At 35.1% G+C, this 22947-nt stretch overlaps 3 protein-coding genes across 3 annotated transcripts; 2 read left to right on the forward strand and 1 right to left on the reverse strand.

The window, feature by feature from the left end:
- Positions 1-473: 473 nt before the first annotated feature.
- Positions 474-2329, reverse strand: LOC120151580 (ABSCISIC ACID-INSENSITIVE 5-like protein 7). The gene is made up of 4 exons (XM_039163984.1): positions 1264-2329; positions 1114-1185; positions 994-1023; positions 474-789 (listed from the first exon to the last, which is right to left on the reverse strand). The coding sequence occupies exons 1-4, from the start codon at positions 2050-2052 to the stop codon at positions 715-717; spliced, it is 966 nt and encodes a 321-aa protein (XP_039019915.1). The 5' UTR covers positions 2053-2329; the 3' UTR covers positions 474-714.
- Positions 2330-8338: 6009 nt separating this feature from the next.
- On the forward strand, positions 8339-11639 carry LOC120151579 (pentatricopeptide repeat-containing protein At4g33990-like). The gene is made up of 3 exons (XM_039163983.1): positions 8339-8458; positions 8796-11263; positions 11294-11639. The coding sequence occupies exons 1-2, from the start codon at positions 8451-8453 to the stop codon at positions 11251-11253; spliced, it is 2466 nt and encodes an 821-aa protein (XP_039019914.1). The 5' UTR covers positions 8339-8450; the 3' UTR covers positions 11254-11263; positions 11294-11639.
- A 933-nt stretch (positions 11640-12572) lies between these two features.
- Positions 12573-13209, forward strand: LOC120151625. The gene is made up of 2 exons (XM_039164010.1): positions 12573-13017; positions 13115-13209. The coding sequence occupies exons 1-2, from the start codon at positions 12636-12638 to the stop codon at positions 13207-13209; spliced, it is 477 nt and encodes a 158-aa protein (XP_039019941.1). The 5' UTR covers positions 12573-12635.
- The last annotated feature ends 9738 nt before the right edge of the window (positions 13210-22947 follow it).

Genomic DNA, 22947 nt, shown 5'->3' on the forward strand with positions numbered 1-22947 from the left:
GGTTTCACTTTCACCAAACATCAAATTTCTTTTCTTTTGCCAGTCATTGTCCTCCAAAGGCTTTTTCGTCCCTTTATGAAAAGAAGCAAAAAGGTCCAGTAGTTTTATGCTTTTTAGGTACCAAATCGAATAAAAATAATGGACAGAATAAGGATGGATCGAAAGAGCCTCAGAGTGGTCGTATTCATAAATATTAAGTATTTTTTTATATTTTTATTAATAATATAATTTTGCATCTCTAAAATTTTACAATTTAGAGCAACAAAACGGGAGTCCTTTGTTCTTTTGGACTTTTTACAATGCGAAGTGTGTGCATCTTCGTTCTTTCATCGAGGTTGTTTGTAGAGTAGCTCCGACTCTAACTAGCAAAATGTTCGATGCACCTTAAGTTCGAGTTCTGAGCTTATTCTCCGAAATGGGATTCGGTTCAATTACACTCAAATCCAAAACTCAAAGACATGCATGCACACATGGAAACAAAAAATTTGGCTTAGTAGATGAAGGTCGCGTTCAAGGTTACATACCCTGATAGGCAAACTGAAGATCAAGCCAATAAGAGAAATCTAATATACAGAGTGAAACTAATAGTATGGAGTTTCATAATTTACATCTCAAAAACCCTTTGCTTCTTTTACACATAAGGATTATTGGTGCACATCGTAATCCTCGTATCGTACCACCGAGCAAGGTTTTTACCGTCCGCAGTTCGAGGTTCTACCAAGGGTTGGTTATTGTTCTTCTCAAGCATTGTCTTTTACTTCCCCAAGGTCTATTCACGTTCTCTAGCATCTGTTTGAATTAGGCAACGGAAGAGTGGAACAACATCAGGGTTACAATACTACCAACCAACTTCAATGAATATGCATATGCCATCATGCTAATGTTTTCGAGAAGTTTCACTTTCTTCAGGCTTTTCGACACTTCAAAGATCGAGTCTGTTGTTTGCCAATGCTAATGTAAATGCAAAGTGGGAATGGAAGAAAGCAACATTACCTGATTGTTCTGCATTTCCATCATCTCTTCCTGTACCAGCCAAAGAGAGTTAAGGTATGTCATCGACATCGACTTGACATTTTTGATACAAGGAATGTTATTCGGTTCGATAAGACAAACCTGTTTGTTCTGCAATTCTCGATTCATTTCTTTTAGTTTAGCAACCTCGGCCTCGAGTTCCAATGTATAGGCCTGCAAGAGACTCGGTATGGTTAATATGCAATCTAGTCTTGTACAATTGAACGGTACATGGCACTTGACACAACTCACCTGCTTTCGAGCTCGTGACCTGGCAGCTGACTCTCGGTTCTTAATCATTCTCCTTTGCCTTCTCTCAACTACTTTCTCCACAGCCGGGCTGCATTTACTTCCCTGGCCGAATGCGTAAGGAATTGGTGATTGCGGAGCCGATTGCAGCCCGGTTGATTGAGCCATATTACCATTCATACAAGGAGCAATCCCAAGTGTTTGTTGCTTGGGGAAAAGTGGTTGTTTCTGTGATGATGATTTGAATCCATTCATGTTCAATGGTAACCTCGGACCATTGTCATTCGAATTTGCCGGTCGAAACCCGAGAACCGAAGCAGAGTTGTTACCAATGAATCCATCATTGTTCGTCATTCCAATCCGTGCCTTCAACAAGAATTCATCCAGTGTCATCGCCCCGAAAGTCGGTTCCCTCATCGGCGAATTCATTTCTCCATCTTTAGCACCATCGGTTTCTTTCATCAAGTATTTCCATACTTCATCAACCGTCTTCGAACCCAGAGTCCTAGACAACGTTAACGATCCTTGTTTCTGCAAATTCGAAGGAACCGAAGCCACCGCAGCGGCGGCCTGATTCTCATCAGCTGTCGAGATATTCCTCAGCAGTTCATCCATGCTCATTGATCCAAGGTCCTTCCCAAGTCCACCAAAGGTGTTCTGCAACTCGTCAAAGGTCAATGAGTATATAGATGACTGCCTAGCCAATGGGAAATCGCCACCTGGCTTCGATCCGTTTCCTTCCATGCTTGGACCACCATCACCAGAGTTGTTGAAATTCAGACGAGACCCCATTCTTTTCCACAAATTTACCCAGTAAATCCATCAACTGAAGTTATCAAACTAGCAAGAGCATCTGACTCTGACCCATCTATGGGAACCCATAAAGACTACAACTTTAACAAAATGGTAGAAAATATACAATCATACACAGAAACAAACGATTTCTCCTGCAAATCCATCCAATTTATGCAGATGATTTGCTGGACGAATACATTTTTGTGTCTTTTTTCTCGAGAAAGAAACACCCAGATCCAAGAAATTCAATCCTGGAGCTAGAAAACCAATCAACACTTAACAAATGTGAAACAGCTATTTCCTATAAAACAACCCAAAATTCAAAAGCTTTAACGGAATCTAAAACTAACCCCATTTTTCAACCTTAAAAGCTATCAAGTGACAACAATTCAACGAAAATAAAAGAGATGAAATTTAAATTTCTTTATAAAAATAAGAAGCTTCCACTTCAAAAATATCTATTTAACAAGTGACAACAATTCAACGAAAATAAAAGAGATGAAATTTAAATTTCTTTATAAAAAGAAGAAGCTTTCACTTCAAAAATATCTCTTTAACCCATTCAAATAGTTCCCTTAATTAAGCAAAATAAGCATAAGAAAAGGACAAGAGAGAGATGGAGACAGACAGTAAGCAATGATGATAGAGGAAAAAGAAAAAGTAGGCTGATTTTGTTTTTCCCTTTTGATTTTATTTTTGCTAAGAAAAATCGAGTTTAAAACAAAATTAAAAAAAACTTTGAAAATCGATAGAGAGCTTTTATGGGGAGAAAACAATTCTGGAGGGGAAATCGTTTAGCTTTGTGGAGAAGACAAGTGTCTACTGCCGCCTCTACACACGGTTGATATTTAAGGTGCTTTCCTCAGATTTTTGGTGGATTTTGCTGCCGGTCTAATTTCAATTTCATCCTTTACTCTATGGAAATTAAGAATATGGTCCTTCTATTTTGATTTGATTCTGGTATCTCGCAAAAGTTGAGAAATTAGTTCGATTGGATAACGCTGTATATTTGGATGAAAAAAATAACTAAAATTGACACATTCTAACTCAATCTTATACGATTAGATTTTATTTTGATATTTGGGCTCAAGGCAGACATAGGCGTGATTTGTAGACGAGGGGTTGAGATCAGTTAAAAGTTAAGTTTAAGATACAATAAATTTATCATTTGGCCATCCTTAACTATACTATTGTAGTTGGATTGCAAAGACTAAAATGAATAGTTTAGTCGTCATTTATATGTAAGGATGAATTAGTAAAAATCGATAATTGAAGAACTTACATGCAACAAATTAGCAAAGACGAGATTCTTAGTTTCTGTAAAGTTCAAGATCAGATTCTGATGAAGTTTGGTAGAGGGATTGATAGAGGGATGAGATTTAAATCATACATGTAATATAATATGGATGGATGAGATTGCTTTAGCATTGGAGATGGCGCAACGTGGACCAATGAAAGTCGGAATCTGATTTTTGACTTGAGGTCTACCGAATTCGTAAGAGAAACATGGGTACTTTCGAGCTGTCGAAATGATTTCCGACAAGGTGATCGGATTGCTGTGATTGCTTTGAGTTATAGGAATTTCCTTTCTTTTTTACAAAGACCTAAAAATGAGTAAAATTAAGAAAAACGATTAATATTACATAACCTTGATTCCTTTCTATTATAAAGTATGTAATTAATAAATCTTTAACATAAAATATTTAAATAATAATAAATATTTTTAACAAATACATATGGGAATAAATTAATTACCATTATTAAAAAGGTAAATATATATCTTGGTACTCAAAACTCTTTTCTATCTAATTATATACTTGAATTGTTTGAAATAACGTTAGTTGTTTTTATTATTACAAGATAATTACAAAATAATATATGTTTAGGATTTTTTTAAAATAAATTACAATGTATACATATACTGTAAATGTTGATGTGACCATTTTTTTTAATGAGTTTCTTTATTTAAAAGAAAATTCTAAATTTACGTTTACGACTTATTTTGGGAGAAATTGAATTTTTGATTAATTTGATTTGAAGTCGTAATCGACCTTTGTGTTAGGTAGATGAATATCTAACAATATCTTTTAAAATAATTTCAAGGAAAATATTTTAAAGGAAAAAATTGATCTATGTATTACAAAAAAAAATTTTTTAAAAATTCGGGAGTCGATTACGTGTGGGGAAGTGTCAACACCCTACAACGTCCAAAATTGGTACATTTATATTATGTATTGTCTAAGCAGTGAAATTTAAAATTTGAATTCGAAAATTAAATTATGATCTTTTTTATTTCTATGAATTTAAAAAAGGAGAGAATTTTTTATAAAACACTTGACTTGATAAACATAATTTAATTCACTCGGTTTTATTTAAGAAGGGTGTCCACTTACTATGTGAATTAATGAAAATTGAAACCGAATTATGCTGGATGCAATTCCATTAGCCTATGATGCAAGACAACAGTACCTTTAATTATTTTAAAAACGAGAAAACAAATGCATAATTTATTAATGCAACATAAATAAATGTCATGTGCAAAATGGATGAAATATCTAACAAATAAGTAAATAAAATAAAACTAAACGATGATGAATAAATAAAATAAAACTAAACAATGATAAATAAATAAATAAATGAACATATAACAAAATAAGGCCATTAGGACTAAAATGAACATATAACAAAATTAAAAGACCAAATCAAGAAGTCAAAGAACCTCAACTTGAGGATCATATTGCATTATATCAAAATAAGGCGGAGCTCTTACACTATTATCCCATAAAACCCAAACCCGGTTGCCCTAAATTCCTTAAACTACGTCGTTTTGGGTCAGATTTAAATATCTTTTTATAGAACTTGAGAGAACCCTAGCTCTCATTTTCCCCTCCTTGCACCGTTTCTCATCTCAAATCTGCTTTCTCTTTTTTTTATCTATTCACGGGTGGAGGAGAACCATCGCTCCATAGAACCGTTTATAGCCACGAACGGTGATCGGAGCTCACACAAGGCTCTCAAAATAACCATTCGGTACCCCCAAGTTCAAAACCAAGACCTAGTTTTCCTAGAACTAAACATAAAACCTTCAATTGAAGCACATCAATTCGGATCTTACTTGCTTTCTGGTAACCCTTAGGGTTTCAAATAGCGATCCGCTACTACGATAGTGCCTGAATTTCACGGTAGCACTGCCATCTGATATATCGGTACACCCACAATAACGTCCGTTACAATATCGCGCTATTGCCTCAATCGCGATAAAAATGAAATGACCAAAACTACGATTTGAAATCTTGCTTGTGACCAACCTAACTAATGAGTTCTCTCTCTCCTATTTATTTTTCATTTTTTTATTCTAAATGGTTCTTGATAAATTTATTTTTCTTTGCTTCTCTCTTTTCTTTTTCGATTTGTCATGTTTTCCTTTTTTTAAACTCCGCCTCCTAATCTACTCCTTGATTGCATGTTAAATGGAGGGTTTTCTGTTGAAGATGGGATGTTTGGTGAGAGTTGTTGACAGAGGTATGAGGGTTATGTTTGATTGGTTCGATTTGGGTAACACTTATGGAGTCAACGCCGGCTTGAGAGTCATCAGTGGCGAGAAGATGATTCCGACGTAGGTGGCTAACCATAATTTTGGGGTTAGCCAAAGTTTATTTAATGTTGGGTCAGTTGAGCTTGTATCTTGTAATCTATAAAAAAAAATATTAATAACATTAATATATTTAATTTTAAAACATTCAAACAAAAACGAGTGTTAACAAATGTAGTTGTTCGAACTTAAAACTGTAAGAGATATAAAAATCCTTTAACCATTAAGATCATTTTGTGAGTTTATTTAACATTGTTTTTTTTAATAAATCTGGAGTTTATACTATGTAGTATATGTTTAAAGACTATAAATCATCTGACAATAAACGTTTAAATTCTTGCATACAGGATGCACGAATTCGAGATTTTAAAGAATAACAATAATCTTTTAACCATTACAATTATTTGATTCGTGTTAATACTTAATTTTTAAATTAAAATAGGTAAAACAATAACTTTTGTCTTTATAGTAGACTTAATTTATCACTTTCACCGCTATAGTATTTTCACATCAATTTAACTCTCGAAGTTATTTAATTACTTCATTGTATACTTTACACCTAACTTTACGCCTAACTTAAAATACTAAACCATAACATCATAACATTTAAATAATAAATCATAAATCCTAAATTAGAAGTTTATAATTTAAGATTTTAAGTTAGTGATAATGTATAGAATGATACAATTAAACATTTTAAAAATTAAATTGATGTAAAAATACGATATGAGCGAATTAAAGTCGTTAAAATATTTTACTTCACAGTGTTATATGATCACATCACATCATATCATCACATGTGTGTGTATAAAATGCAAATCCTCATCTTGCTTTATGATGTCAGTGGAGTTGTAGAACATGGTATCAATAATAATGAGTAGAGGCAAATATTTAACCAACGATTAAATGTGGGGCTTTGACTCGTACAACGTGGGGGCCCATGATTCCTTCATTTGCACACCCACATCCTATCATGGAGGGCCCGTACGTATGTAATCTTAGTTTTGCACTTCATCGAGTAATTTGTATGTCCTCTTCCCTGTGTCCATCGTCCACCATATACTCATTGAGTTTAAGAAAATCTTGGAAGAGATAAAATTGTTGAATTTAAAAAGAATACAGACTTAAAAACTAAATTTATAAGTTAGTTAATAATAATAATAATAATACGATTATGATAGATGTGTATCTGTAAATATATTGAAAAAAAAATATTTGGCACTATATGAAAACTACTTGTTATTCTTATTAACATGTGTATTCTTGGAACCTATCGTTCTTCATTCTCCTCCTGAGGTTCGTTAATCTCTTACATGAAGACTGTCCAAATGTGGTCGATGATTAGTGAATCTTTGTTTAGTTTGTCTTGTTGGTAATATTAACTCTTTGTTATTCTTATTAATATATGTTTCTTTCCCTCCACCTAAGATTAGAGAGATTTTTAATGAGGCATGGATTAATAATAATAATCCTTGTATGATTTTGGCCTTAATGAAATCATACTTTTCGGGGGGAAATGACTTGCAGAAAGACAATACTATGATCAAATTTTTGGACTAACAATTTATCTAATTTCAACAAAATATAATCATATTAGACATTTAATCTAGAAAGGTGTAAGATTTTTTTAAATTTATTTAAATTTAAATTGATAAGATCTAGAATATTAGTATACCAAAATATTTAGAAAGATCTCTACTCTCCATTTATCTTCGTTCATGACCACATACAAATTATTATTGTTTATTGATGATCTATCATATAATAATCATTAAAAAGGACATATACCTACAAAATTATCGAACTTTAGAGCACATTGATAAGTTTTGAGTAAGCTTTTTGTAGATCGTGCTTACATGGTCATTTATCGCTGCAAAAACCCAAGGAATACGTGAGAAGATTTATGAGAAAGGAACGGGATAAAGCAACATTTGATCCTTGAATTTAGTATTCTTTTAAATTTGGTCCCCCTCTCTCTCTAGGGATGGCAATATGACCCGAACCCGACGGAGAAACCTGAAACCCGATCAAGTTCGGGTCGAGTCGGGTTGAATGATATCGGGTCGGGTATCGGGGATTTTTTTCGGGGATTTTTTCGGGTCGGGTTCGGGACAAGGTATCTCGCCCCGCCCCGATTATATATATATATATATATATTATTTTATATTAATTATATATATAATATTTTATATTTTTTATATTAATTATATATATAATATTTTATATTTTTTATATTAATTATATATAAAATATTTTCGGGTTCGGGTTCGGGTATAATATTTCGGGTCAGGTTCGGGACAAAAACAATCCCCGACGGGATGTCCCGATAAAAAAACCCGTCGGAGATCGGGTTGGGGGCGGGGATTCATTTCGGGTTTAGGGACGGGGCGAGCAAAACCCGCCCGAACCCGACCCGTTGCCATTCCTATCTCTCTCCCTTTTTGCACAATATCATAGTGCCGCTTCATCAAAAATGATCGAATATGGGAAAAGTTATCAAGTCCAGGAGCAAACGTGGACTAAAATGTTCAGGGTCTAATTTAAAAAAACTACTAAATTTAGGGACTAAATTTCACTTTATGCCAAAAGGAATTACAGGACCAGATCGCAATAATCGGACCCAGAAATGCACTTTCCAAAGAACAACTTTAAGTCACTCAGCCAATGTCCAGGCCCAATCCAAACCCTCCAAAATGTCTTCTTTTCCTAATAATTCTTAAACCCTAAGAGGCCTAACCTTCCTGCAACTCAGCTTTTCAGTCATCATTCGAAGTTACACTCATTTTGCTTAACATCTACATGTATGTTCAGGTACAATTATCTGAGTTTTTTTCTTTCTTTTTCTTTTCTTTGTTTATATTCAATTTAAAACTTTGGGTAGTCATGGGATTTTCATGAATGTTTTTGCATTTAGTTTAACGATACTTCGTTTTTTTGGAATACATGACTATCGAATCCAGAAAGCTATGGCTATTGAAATAGATTAGAGAAATGAGGGTGCATCTTTAAAACCGGAATTTTCTAATTAGATTTCATGGTGAATCATACAATCTATATTGGGTTATTGTTCCATGTTAATCATATATATATACATACACCTGGAATTAGGCGTTTTTTTGTTTCCTTATGCATTATCTATTTTACTCAGATTGGTGCCTACCTACAGAAGTAGGCATATATCCAGAAGTTTGCCATCGCTTCAAGCTCGTTGCACCTTGTTTTCAGCATCAGCATCAGCATCAGAGAACTTTTTGCAACATACATCAGATGGAGGCTCTGCACAGGGGATCGATTTCGACGGCCTATTCAAATCCTGCAACCGAGTGCACGGTGCTAAGCTCTTGCATGCCCTTGTTGTTGTTTCGGGGAAAGCTCAAAGTGTCTTTTTCTCTGGCAAGCTTGTTAATGTTTATGCTTACCTTGGTGATGTCTCATTCGCGCGTCGCACATTCGATCATATCCCCAACAAAGATGTTTATACCTGGAATTCAATGGTTTCAGCTTATGTTCGGACTGGTCATTTTCGGGAAGCTGTAGATTGCTTCTATCGGTTTTTCTTGACTTCTGGTCTTCAACCTGATTTCTACACTTTTGCTCCTGTGCTAAAAGCTTGTAAGAATCCACTTGATGGAATGAGGATACATTGCGTGGTACTAAAATTTGGATTTGAATGGGATGTATTTGTCACCGCTTCCTTGGTTCATATGTATACCAGGTTCGGAGCTTTCAGCTATGCTCGTAAATTGTTTGATGATATGCCGGTACGAGATATGGGTTGTTGGAATGCAATGATTTCCGGATACTGTCAAAATGGCAATGCTGCCGAGGCATTAGATGTTCTGAATGAGATGAGATTGGAAGGGGTAATAATGGATCCAGTTACTATTGTTAGCATTCTTCCAATTTGTGCACAATCAGATGATATTTTAAATGGAATGTTGATTCATGTATATGCTATAAAACGTGGGTTGGAGTTTGACTTGTTTGTGTCTAATGCTTTGATTAACATGTATGCCAAGTTCGTTAAGTTGGCAAATGCGCAGAAGGTTTTTGATAACATGGTAGTAAGGGATGTGGTCTCTTGGAACTCGATAATTGCTGCCTATGAGCAAAATGATTATCCGGACAGGGCACTAGCTTTATTCTACATGCAGCTTACTGGGATTAGTCCTGATCATCTTACGCTGGTGAGTCTATCTTCTATCGTTGCTCAATTAGGTGGTTCTCGGAGTGCTAAGTCCGTCCACGGATTTGTCATGAGGAGAGGTTGGATTCAGAAAGATGTCATCTCTGGAAATTCAGTGGTTGACATGTATGGTAAATTGGGTGACATCAACTCTGCACGTGCAGTTTTCGATGCCCAACCTGTTAAGGATGTGGTATCTTGGAACACTTTAATCACCGGTTATGCTCAAAATGGTTTGGCAAGTGAGGCTATCGAAGCATTCGACCTGATGCAAGAGTACAAGGAGGTGGCACCAAATCAAGCAACATGGGTCGGCATTTTACCTGCTTATTCTAGTGTAGGCGCCTTGCGACAAGGAATGAGAGTTCATGGGCTGTCAATTAAGACATCTCTATATTTTGATATCTTTGTGGGGACCTGCCTCATTGACATGTATGGGAAATGTGGAGAATTAGATGATGCTATGACCTTTTTCTACGAAGTACCCAAAATGAATTCTGTCCCCTGGAATGCCATAATATCTTGTCTCGGAATTCATGGGCATGCTGAGAAAGCTATTAAACTATTTAGAGTGATGCGAGAAGAGGGAGTGAAGCCGGACCACATAACTTTTGTATCTCTGCTCTCAGCTTGTAGCCATTCAGGTTTGGTCGAAGAGGGTCAGTGGTGCTTTAATGTGATGAAGGAAGAGTACGGGATTGAGCCTATTTTGAAGCATTATGGTTGCATGGTAGATATGTTTGGTCGTGCTGGGCTTCTCGAAATGGCATATAATTTTATAAAAAACATGCCAATAAAGCCAGATGCATCAGTTTGGGGTGCCCTTCTTGGTGCCTGTCGAATTCATGGAAATGTCGATTTGGGTGCCATTGCTTCCGAACGCTTGTTTGAAGTGGATTCAGAGAATGTCGGGTACTATGTTCTGTTGTCCAACATCTATGCAAATATCCAGAAATGGGAAGGAGTGGATAAAGTAAGAACACAAGCCAGAGATATGGGATTGAGGAAGACTCCTGGATGGAGCTCAATCGAGGCGAATAATAAGGTCGATATCTTTTACACCGGAAATCAAAGCCATCCAAAATGTGAGGAGATATACAAGGAGTTGAGGAGTTTGAATGCTAAAATGAAAAGCCTAGGCTATGTTCCGGACTACAGTTTTGTTTTGCAGGATGTTGAAGACGATGAGAAGGAGCATATCCTTATGAGCCATAGTGAGAGATTGGCGATTGCATTCGGAGTTCTTAACACCCCTCCTAAAACTCCAATCCGAATATTCAAGAACCTGAGAGTGTGTGGTGATTGCCACAATGCAACCAAATACATATCTAAAATAACTGAGCGAGAGATCGTCGTGCGGGATTCAAACCGTTTTCATCATTTCATAGACGGGGTTTGCTCTTGCGGTGACTACTGGTAACGTGAATCAACAATGAGGAATTACACTTTATATACGTGAGCAGTCGAGCCGGGGCTCGGGTTGATTATCAGTTAACCATGCATCCGGAACGAGTTGCACTTTCGAATTTGCTAACTGATCTGGCTTAGTCAAAGAGTTCATTCTTTGCCATTTCTGAAGTACAAATACTCCTTTGTGTTTTCTTTCTGGTCCATGCCGTTCATCTTTACGTGTCGTGTTCGTGTATAGATTGCGAAACATTTGTGTATTCGTGTCGTGTTTGTGTTAGAATTTCAAGTCGAGTCCGGTCGGAGTGATTCGGCCACTGGAATTGTGCCAGAATGGAAGGAATGTCAGGGGGTCCACGTTCTTATCTGGACTCAAGCCAACATGGAAACTGGAAAAAAGGGATCATACGTAGTTGAGTTGAATTTATTAGTCCCAAGTCTTCCTAATTGCCAGCTTCGTTCATTCATCATTATTGTTATGCGCATGAATAATTCAAATAATGAATTATTGACAATTAAAATTCACGTTGATTTTAAATTAACTGCATATTAATTATAACAATTATTATTTAAATCTATATTTAAAAATGTGAAAAATAATTAAAAATAGATTAATATATTATTTAGTATGGAATTTGATATATATGATGTTTCCACTTTAATATGCCCAGGGCCATTTTTTTGTAGTTTTATCTAAGGGCCATTTAAATGCGCTTAAATATGTAAATGAAATAAAATTTAAATAATTTAGCTATTATATTAAAAAACCTCAAATTTATAAATAATTATAAATTGATCATTAATTGACAGCTTTACCCATGCGGCCATAAATGATTAATTGGCCTTTTATAATCTAGAGTGGATCCACATTGCGTACCAACCCCAACAAATTTGATGATCTTGCAACATAACGCCCCCAAAGAAGTAAAATAGTATAAAAAGATCCCCTCCCCTCCCCTCTAACCCCCAGAACTGTTAGACCATATACGTGATTTAGTCCTCAACTTATATAATTTTCTACTTTGGTACGTAAAATTTTTACTCACTTTGTACTTAGGCTATCATTTCATTCCAATTTATTAAAAAACTAATGGTGCCCAATACGAATGCGCCACATTTCACGTTCGTCTTAGATTTTTCTTCTGCTAAAAACAGTTAAAATAGGGATTGAATTGAGAAAATAGATATAACTCAAAGGCTAAGTCGTTTATAAACCCAAAATGTTTACATCAACAATAAACAACATCCGGACATTATCCTATATAGATATGCGTACACTTTGAGACGCGAGGTAACTCTTCAAAAGAAACGTCCCAAAATCTCCTCCTTTGCTCCCACGACACCGAAAAATCTTAGCCGCCGTGAAAACACCGTCCGACGACGGCTCTGAACTCGATGCCGAGACGTTATCGGCCTCTGCCTCCGCCACCTCCTCTGCAACAATCACGGCCTTTGTACAAGCAACGTTCGTGGTCTCCTGACGTGGAGCGAGACGAAGCGTGGCTGAGGAGGAAGGAAAGCCACGGCAGCAGCCTCCGCCGATCTCAGAGCTTCTCGAACGACGATTTGGAGGAGCTTAAAGGCTGTATCGAGTTAGGTTTCGGTTTCGAAACGGACTCGCCTGAACTGGATCCGAAGCTATCGGATAATTTACCCGCTTTGCTGTTTTACTGTGCCGTCAATCGTCAGTATAGCTGTAGATTGCCGCCGACTTCGTTCGCAACTCCGATAGGTTCTTGCTGTGAATCTTGCAACACTAGCAACATAATTGATCAATGTAAGTTTTAAGATTAAACTGGTTTTTCTTATTAAATTTAATTAATTATATCAAAACCGGATTCCTAATTGTTTGATTTGATAATTTTTTGAAATAGGCGACGATCCTGAGACGGTTAAGACTAGGTTGCGACAATGGGCGCAGGGGGTGGCTTGTTCGGTGCAGCAATTTTCAGGGAGTCCGAATTTATAGTGGCGTTTTCTTTTTTCCTGTAAAAAAATGATAACGGAATTTGATGTAATTAATATCGTTTGGTTTAACTTTTAATTTCTCAAATTCAATTTTGCTTGTTGTAATGTTGCTTTTGGTTTCCGATCATTTTGCCTCGTCATTTCTGATATATTTAAACAAATGGTAAATTTCAAATTTTAATTTTTTTCTTATTTCACTTAACTTTAAAACGTTTTAATTTAATCATAAAATTTTTGAATTGTTCATATTTAAATGATACGAAAATATTGTTATTTTGAAAAAAAATTAATTTTATATCAAAATAATATAATTTGTAAATTTATATTTCATCTTCTTTTTGTATTTTTTTCTTTCAATCTTTCTAAAATTTAATCATCAATTTGTCACATCGGCAACCGTTGATCATCATTAAAAGTGATTAATGAAGCTTACTTTTTTTTATCAAACTCATTGTGTTTCTAATCACGAATTCGATATCCGTTTAAGAAAAAATCATCTAAACTTTATAAATCTATCATTAAATATGTTAGTTTTTTTTACCGTTCATTGTTGGATCGTACATATTTTAAAGTATGTATTTTTTGTTGTCTTCTTCGTCCTGTGACCGCTGAAATCGTCTAACAATCCAGAGAAACTTTATGAAAGCCAAACAATAGACTATCAAATTATAACCCTCCTTGCTTCATCCATAACTTTACCAAAATCAACACTTTTGGATCATCACCACCATCAACTACAAAGAGTGTTTCAACCAAAATATATTGATTTATTGCCCAGTTCTGAAAATCATATAAATCATTCTATAATTAGTAATTTTTGGTTTACCAAAAAAAATGGTATTAATATTTGTAGTAGTAAGTTACAAAACTTTAATTCTTACTTTCTCTACTGTTTTGCTTCTATTAAAATTCAATGGTCTGCAACATGATTATTTGTAATTCAAAATAGAAATCTTCATTGATTTTTGTTCTGAGAAAACAATGTCCTAAAAAATATCAGTGAATTTGATGTTAAACCATATTCGGTTAAGTAGTTAAGTGTAGAGGTTAATCGGTTGTAGTCAGTTGTAACTAACTATGCAGCAGCTCATTGGAGGCTTTAAATAGCTGCTTAGCCTGTGTAATTCGTATCGTGAAATGCATTCATAGCCAATTTAATCTTTTCTTGCCTTTCTCTCTAAGATACTTCTGTAGTTAGCATGGTATCATTCACCTTTTAGATCCTGAAACGGTTTTGTTGTGTTTTCTCTTCTTTTCTTCTTCTTGCCTTATGGATCTTGGATTCTTGTTTCTTCGAGAGAGGTCATGGTGCAAGGCATGTCGATAATAACTGAGGATGAGCAGTTGATAGAAGCTAGCTTACATACCTTTGCTAATAAAAGAATCAATGCGTGCTTAACTGATTGGAACTATCTCCTATGGAAGTAGCAAGTGATTCTCACAATCAGAGGGCTTGGACTTGAAGGTTTTCTTGATGAATCCATGGTGGTTCCGATGAAGTTGGTTCTTAACGATGCTGGTGAGCAAGTTATTAATCCAACCTATCTTCTTTATGTCAAGCAAGATAACTCTTTGGCTTCTTTCTACAGCCAGTGCCAATATTCTATCTTAGTTGGTTGGTGTTGAATCCACAACTGAAGTCTGGAATGCTATCACCAGGCTATATTCCAAGTTGTCTACCATAAAAATAATGGCCTTGCATTGTCGCCTTAGACCAATAAAGAAAGGCTCTCACTATATGGGAGACTACACCATGGCTATTAAAGAAATATGTGATCTTTTAGCCACGTGTGGTAACCTTATTTTAGATATTGATCACATCACCACAATTCTTAATGGTCTGCCAGTTGAATATGAACCAACGGTTGCTATGATCACTGCGAGCATAAAGCTATTTGCCCTCGATAATGTGGTATCGGTTCTTATTGATGCTGAGTCACGCCTTGATGACTCATCGAGGTTTCTAATAGGGGTAAATTTCACACGCTACAACACTAACCAGGTCTTGGATACTCAACACTACAAGAATTGTAGGACTTCTAAATCTAAGAATACCACCAGTAACAAGTACAATGGGAGACCTAAGTAGCAGTGTCAACTGTGTGGAAAGCTAGGTCATCTAGTTGACAAGTGCTGGCATAGATTTGATCAAAACTTCAAAGGTGTAACTGCTCAACAAAGCTCATCGACTAATGACATGTAAGCAAACACTTGTTCATGTTTTCCTCATACATCTGACTATCATTGCAATCCTCTTGTAAGTGCCAGTGCAGGAGATGAAGATTGCACTGTCATTGAGCCAAGTGATAATGTGCAAGTTAATGCATTAATGGCTGATGGTCCTTTGACCTATGGAAAATGGTTCCATGATTTAGGAGCCACGCATCATGTGACTAGCACCACCTCTACAATCTCGAGCAGACAAGCTTACACTGGCAGTGGTAAGGTTTATTTAGGAGATGGTTTCATTATTCCAATTACTTATATTGGTAGAAAAGTTTTAAAAACTACCTCTAGGGATCTTTTGCTTGATCAGATGCTATATGTTCCAAAACTTAATAAGAATCTCTTGTCAGTTTCAAAATATACTCAAGATAATTCAGTTTATTTTGAGTTTCATGGAAGTGTTTGTTATGTTAAGGATGAAAGCACATGAGTCGTGCTGGTAGAAGGAAAGCTCGATGGAGGGTTGTACAACTTTGACTGCCAAACTCTGCAAGAAACAACAATAGTAAACAACATTGTTGTTAAAGATGCCAATGAGTACTGGTTGTGGAATAAAAGGTTAGGTCATCCAGCAGCTGAGGTGGTGATGTCTACCCTTATTAAAATACATAATGTAGATAGAAGTGAAGTTTATGCAGCCTGTCAGAAGGGAAAAAACAAAGCTCGGCCCTTTTATGTGTCACAAACTGTGTACAAACAACCATTTGAGTTAATAGAAGTTGATGTAAGGGGCCATGCTCCTATTGTTTCTATTGGTTTTAGATACTTTGTGAGTTTTATAGATATGTACTCAAGGAACAGTTGGGTTTATCTGTTAAGAAATAAAAAGTGAGGTTTTTGTTTCTTTCGAAATATTTGTTGCCTTAGTTTCAAATCAATTTAAAACGTCTATCCTTGCATTACAAACAGACAATGGAGGAGAGTTTCGGTTCTTGGAGGCTGTCTCACATAGACTTGGTGTTAAGCTCAGGAAATCGTGTCCACATACCTCACAACAAAATGGGGTGGTGGAAAGGAAACATAGATACATACTAGAAACTGCCTTAGCCCTACTAGCACAAGCTTCAAAGCCTTTAACATTCTAGTCTCATGCGGTTCTCAGTGTAATGTATCTCATCAACAGGATGCCTTCCAAGATTCTTGGTAATATCTCTCCCTATCAAAAGTTATATGATAAGCCTTATGATTACAGTTTTTCAAAGTCTTTGGATGTCAGTGCTTTCCTAATCTTAGGGTGTTCAATACACATAAGTTGGATTTTCGATCCAAGATATGTGTCTTCCTAGGCTACTCTCCAATGCATCATGGTTATCAGTGCATGGATGACAATGGCAGGATCTATGTCTCAAGAAATGTGGTATTCAATGAGAATGTTTTTCCTTTTGCTCACAAAGCAGCATCCCACAATAAAGATTCTAATGAAGTAGTTCGATCAAGAGCCATACCAGTTGTTATCAATCAACACGAGCATACCAGGGATATGAAAGGTCAAGTGTCAATACTGATGTTAGTATTGATAAAAGACTAGAGTAAGTAGTGTTGATTAACCTGCAGCCACAGACAATGAACTGGATTTGCAATCTGAAGAACAACCAACAAATAATGAATCTGGTTCCTCTGATCTTGAATATGTTGCTAATGCCTCTTCTCATCATGAACAGTTTGCCTCTAGTGAGAAAATCAAAAATCAAGAAAATGTTCTAGATACTAGAATGAGCAACATTCATGCTATGATAACTCAAAGCGAGCATGGGATTTTTAACCAAAAGTCTACTCCATTCAATGCAAAGAAGTGCCTGGAGATATTCAAGTTGCACTCAAAGATGATGACTGGAGGATGGCTGTTATGGCTGAATACAATGCACTTATCAGTAATAACACATGGGATATTGTGGAATTACCAGCTGGTAGAAAAGCCATTGGCTGCAAATGGTTCTTCAAGGTGAAAAAGAATGTTGATGGTTCAGTAAAAAGGTTGAAAGTTAGACTGGTTGCCAAGGGGTATTCTCAGATATCAGGTTATGATTTTATGGATACATTTAGTCATGTGGCTCGGTTTTTTTTACAGTAAACATATTGATCTTATTGGTTGTTTCATGTATCTGGAAAATAAGGTAGTGGATGTGAATAATGCCTTTCTCAAAGGTGACCTAAGTGAGGATGTCTATATACAACAGATTTCTGGCTTTGAAGAACAATCCAGTGATAGAGCTTTCTTGGTGTGCAAGCTAAAAAGGGCATTGTAGGGTTAAGGTAAGCCCAAGAAACTGGTTTCTTAAGTGAAGAGAATTTTTTCTTAGCTTGAGGTTCAAGCCTTCAAGGGCAGACTTTTTATTGTTTATTCGCCAAAAGGATCATGAAGTGGTGTACATGGTTGTGTATGTGGATGACATTCTCATCACAGGGAGTTCCCAGCTGGAAATTGATCAAATAATTAATGCATTGCATGAGAAGTTTTCTTTAAAGGATCTTGGGCAGCTTAAGTACTTTCTTGGTATAGAGGTGCATCGGTCAGATGTGGATTGTTTCTCATTCAAAAGAAGTTTGTTACTGAGTTACTGCAAAAGAATCAAATGTTGAATGTGAACTTAGCCTCTACTCCCATGGAAAGAACAACCAAACTTAGTAAGAATGATGGGGAAGTGTTAAGTAAGCCACAACAATATAGAAGTGTAGTTGGGGCACTGTAGTATATTTTTCATACAAGGCCAGACATTTCATTTGCAATTAATAAAGCTGCACAATTCTTGCTAGAGCCCACTGAGGTACACTGGCTTGCTATCAAGCGTATTCCGAGGTACTTACGAGGAACACTAGAAACCGACTTTTGGTTTTCATCTCAAGCACAAAAACTTATGGTGCTTAATGCTTCTCGGACTCTGATTGGGGTGGAGATGATGATGACTGAAGATCAATTTCTGGATATTGTGTTTACAATAGAAACCATTGCTGCCATGGAGTTCGAAAAAACAACGTGCAGTATCCAGATCCTTTGTAGAAGCTGAGTACAGGAGTCTTGCAGATGCTACTTCTGAAGTTGTATGGATAAAGGTTGTGTTGCATGAGATGAAGATTGCACTGACTGAAGAGCCTAAGGTGTGGTGTGATAATACCAGTGCAGTAGCTATGGCTGCAAACCCTATATTATATGCAAAAAGCAAGCATATCGAGCTAGACTTGCATTTTGTGTGAGAAAAGGTGGCAGCACATGAAGTTCAAATCAACTATGTGCCAACTAATAGTCAAGTTGCAAATATCCTAACAAAACCTCTTCCTTTGGTCAAGTTTGATTTGCTCAAAAGCAAATTGTGTGTTTTTGAGTTGAAGGAAGTTTGTAAGAAACAGGGTATAATGTTAAACCATATTCGGTTAAGTAGTTAATGCAAAGGTAATCGGTTGTAGTCGGTTGTAACCAACTATGCAGCAGCTCATTGGAGGCTTTAAATAGTTGCTTAGCCTGTGTAATTCGTATAATGAAATACATTCATAACCAATTTACTCTTTTCTTGCATTTCTCTCTGAGATATTTCTGTAGTTAACACTTGAAACCCTCACTTTTATAATTTTTTTTTCCCATTAGTTTTACAAACTGAAAAAAGTTGGAACACCATTGCAGTACCTTAATCCTTATGGTGGTTTAACTGCATCACTTTTGTGATTCTATGATTTGGGGTGAGTTGTGCAAAATAAAGATAATGGTTGATAGATTAATTCCTTTTAAGATTCAAATTCATGTGATCAAAAGGTAATTGGAAAATTTTGGATATACTGCCTGTTGACGATGATAATTGACGTGATGTTTGATTGTAAAAATTAATTAAAATAATTAAATTATGTCAAGTCAATTAAAATAATAATAACAATGTCAAATCATCACATAGTTAAAAATGATGATTGAGTGACAAAAAATTGAAAGTTTAAAATTTAGTGATTAAATTAAAAAATTAAAATTAATGAGGAAATTTATAATTTATTCATAAATAAAATGTTTGACTAGTTTTATTGTTCAAAAATTTTCTTTTTCTTTTTTTTTTATTTATTGGATAACATGTTTAAAGGGTTTGTGTAGATTTTCAATTTCAAAAAAAGGATTGTGTAAATTAAAATATTTTTTTATATATTTTTTAGATAATTTATACTTTTTTAGGTGGCAAAGAGAAAATACGATTACGCAATCACGCTATACTATCATCTTTCTGTAGTTCAGCCACTGCCCTGGGATGCGGCTCCAAGTACCAATCAGCCTTATACTTTGTCCTATTCGCCAACTTTGCCATGCAATCAGCCACTCTATTTCCTCTCCTCTGCACGTGTTAGGGGCGGATGCATATGATCACAACCCATCTATTATTTTAGATTAGATATTCAATATAATTCAATATATTAAAAGAAGAAAAAAAATAAAGAATTTTGCATATCAATTATATTGAAAAGAAGAGTATTAAAATTTTTGAATCCGTCACTAACACACGTGTTGTATCTTAACATTCCAGTTTTACTGGAGAAGCACCATTATGTTTCCCAAGAGAGTTATTCAGCCATAACTTTCATCCTTTCGTTGTATAGCGTTTATAGCTTCCAGGATATCAACCTCTAAAATAACTCGGTGTTCCCCCATTTCCCATGCACCTAAAAAACCCAAGACATCCCCCATATCTCGGCCTCCACGACAGAGTAAATACCGATGAATTTTGTAAAACCCATTCTCCATTCTCCAAAGCTATTCCAAATGACACTGCCACACGCTGCTAGCTCGGATTGTTCCCGAACGCCATCGGAGTTCACCTTCACCCACCCTGCAGGTGGACGCTGCCACTGGATCTCTTTAGACCCCCTACTCTCCATAGGATTTCCACTCATTGGTACAAATTCATATGCACGTATCACACTCTCCACAAGATGTTTACTTCGTTTGAGCACCGAGCGATCATCCTTAAGCGGTGAATTGAAAGCAATCAAATTCCTTTGGAGCCATATATTACAGATTAAAGCCCCAAATAATAAATCCCAGTTCTCCGGTTGGCTCGCGAAACCCCGATCCTTACCAAGGTTTGTGCAATCCACTCGCGGATACTCACATTGAGAAACTCTGATAACTTAACACTCCTGACCACACTTGTCCAGATTGAGAGTGGACGGGCAGGATCGAAGCATATGTTCGAGATCTTCCACATAATCTAAGCAAATAGAGCACCTACTTTCAGTCGTAAAGTGTCTTCTCACTCGCTCTGCATTTGCCATCACTCGGCTACAACAAATTAACCACAAGAAGAGCTACACTTTGGGAATACTCTGATACTTATTGATAATCGACCAGACTCGATCAACTTGGCTGATATCGTATCCATCTGAAGACCATACGCCAATTTCACCAAGAACCTCCTATCATCCCTTAAACTCCAACCCAGGCGGTCAAGTCCCAGCTGCTGTATCGGGCCTTTCTTTGCAGCAATACGTAAAAGAATGTTAACCGGAAAACACTGTTCAAACAAAGACCATCTCCATTTTTTGGTTTCATCCACCATATCCGCTATTGTGACTATTCATGCCAATAGCACCTGCATGCTTAACGTGGCTAATTAATGCCCCGCATTCATCAACCCAACATCAAACCAAAAGTCGACTTCACGACCATGTCCCACACACCAGACTACATGCTTTCGAACATCTGCCCAAATACAAGCGAGCCCCTTCCATAGTTTCGAATAATATTATTTTAAAATTTGAATATGTATTTCTTTTATTAAGAGTATAATCTCTCATTGATAATTAAATTTTTTTGATTACTATTATTTCATTATTGTTAGCTTTTATGAACAATCGAAAATATGTCAAGAGGAGAGATGAATTAGTCTTTTAAAATTTTTATGGAAGCAACAAAAAATAGAACTTTTTTGCACAACGATTTAAAGTAATTTGACTTTAAAATCAAGTCTATATCCACATTAGGATTTTTCAAATCCACTAGATTTACTTACCTTTAAGGACAATGTGTATCTTACAAACACTTCAAGGTTTATACCCAAACCTTGAATACAGAGTAAATACAAATAAAGCAAACAATGAGAAAACCTCACAAGGTTATATGTTTGCACAATTAAGCACTCACCCATACCACTTAAGCAAAATAAACAATGTAGCTCACAAGTGTGTTTACAACAATAAATTTGACAATTAAGCACAAAAATACTTTGTCAAATAAGTTGAAAAAATTTAAAAACATATTTTCAAGTAAATTTGGACTTAGAATTATTTTTGATAATTTTTTACAATTACGATTAAGTCAAAAATCAATTTTACAAATTATTGTTATATAAAAATTCTTAATTCAATAGTTATATTTTATTTTGAAAATTAATAATAATCATTAATTTTATTAAATAAAAATATAAAAATACACTAAAATCATAGTAGATTAGACCACAATAACATAATTATTAGAAAATATAGAGTTAATTGTCTTATATGTCCCAAAATTATGACCCTCATTCTAAATTGGTCCCTAAACTTTTAAATAATTTAATTTCATCATCAAACTATATACTTCTCCTAAATTAGTCCTTAATTTTTTAACATTTCAATTTCACCTCAAGCCATTACTCTCATTCTAAATTGATTCCTAAAGTTTTAAATCTTCCAATTGTATACCCAAATTCATCCATATATGTACTTATTTAACCATAGTTTAACCTAAACTTTTTTTTTCAAACACATATAATAGCTTGGCCTAATGATTTTATTAACATGAAATGTGATTGTATACATATAATTTGGGATGAAATTGAAATGTTGAAACGTTTGGGGACTAATTTAGAATGAAGATATAGTTTGAGGATGAAACTAATATGTTCAAAATTTAAGAATTAATTTTAAAAATAATCATAATTTAAGGATAAAAGTATAACATTTAAAAATTTAATTATTAATTTAAAAAAAAATCATAATTAAGAACGTATAATACAATTGACATGAAAATATAAATACACCCGGTTTGGTTTTAATAATAACACGTGGATTTCTAGATGGTAAACATAAATCTAGATATCATTGACTTGTCAGACATCTAAAGTTTTTGCCATGTGTGCGTAGCCATTTGAAAGCCTTTTCGGCTGAACACCGCTTATCTCAATTACAAACAAAGTTGTCTCTAATATTTTTTTGAAAATGATTAAATATTATAGAAAAATATTTTTTTTGAAAATAGTTTTATTGTTTGTTAAGAAAATATCTTAATAAGAGAATAAAAATTGAATGTGAGTATGAATTATGATATGAATTTTGATTTTGAATATAATAATAAATTAAAAAAATAAAGACTAATATATTATGTTATCGTTAGATTGAGATTGGAGAAGACTAATAATTAAAGAATATTTGATAAATTAAAAAATACGATTTGTAAAAAAGAAAAAAATATGATTAGATTTAATTTCAAAATTAATGAATCAATGAGAGAGGTGAAGAAAGGGATAAAAAAATTGAGAATTTTATGAATTGGAAAAACTTAGGTGGT

Source organism: Hibiscus syriacus, unplaced genomic scaffold (genome assembly GCF_006381635.1).
Source record: "Hibiscus syriacus cultivar Baekdansim isolate YM2019G1 unplaced genomic scaffold, ASM638163v2 tig00111061_pilon, whole genome shotgun sequence".
NCBI classification, from domain to species: domain Eukaryota; kingdom Viridiplantae; phylum Streptophyta; class Magnoliopsida; order Malvales; family Malvaceae; genus Hibiscus; species Hibiscus syriacus.

Coding starts and splice junctions, on each gene's coding strand:
- LOC120151580 (XM_039163984.1), bottom strand. CDS start 2,052: ATGGGGTCTCGTCTGAATTTCAACAACTCTGGTGATGGTGGTCCAAGC. Junction 1,186..1,263: donor GGTCACGAGCTCGAAAGCAG/GTGAGTTGTGTC, acceptor AGTCTCTTGCAG/GCCTATACATTGGAACTCGA. Junction 1,024..1,113: donor GAGAATTGCAGAACAAACAG/GTTTGTCTTATC, acceptor TGGCTGGTACAG/GAAGAGATGATGGAAATGCA.
- LOC120151625 (XM_039164010.1), top strand. CDS start 12,636: ATGCCGAGACGTTATCGGCCTCTGCCTCCGCCACCTCCTCTGCAACAA. Junction 13,018..13,114: donor TAGCAACATAATTGATCAAT/GTAAGTTTTAAG, acceptor TTTTTGAAATAG/GCGACGATCCTGAGACGGTT.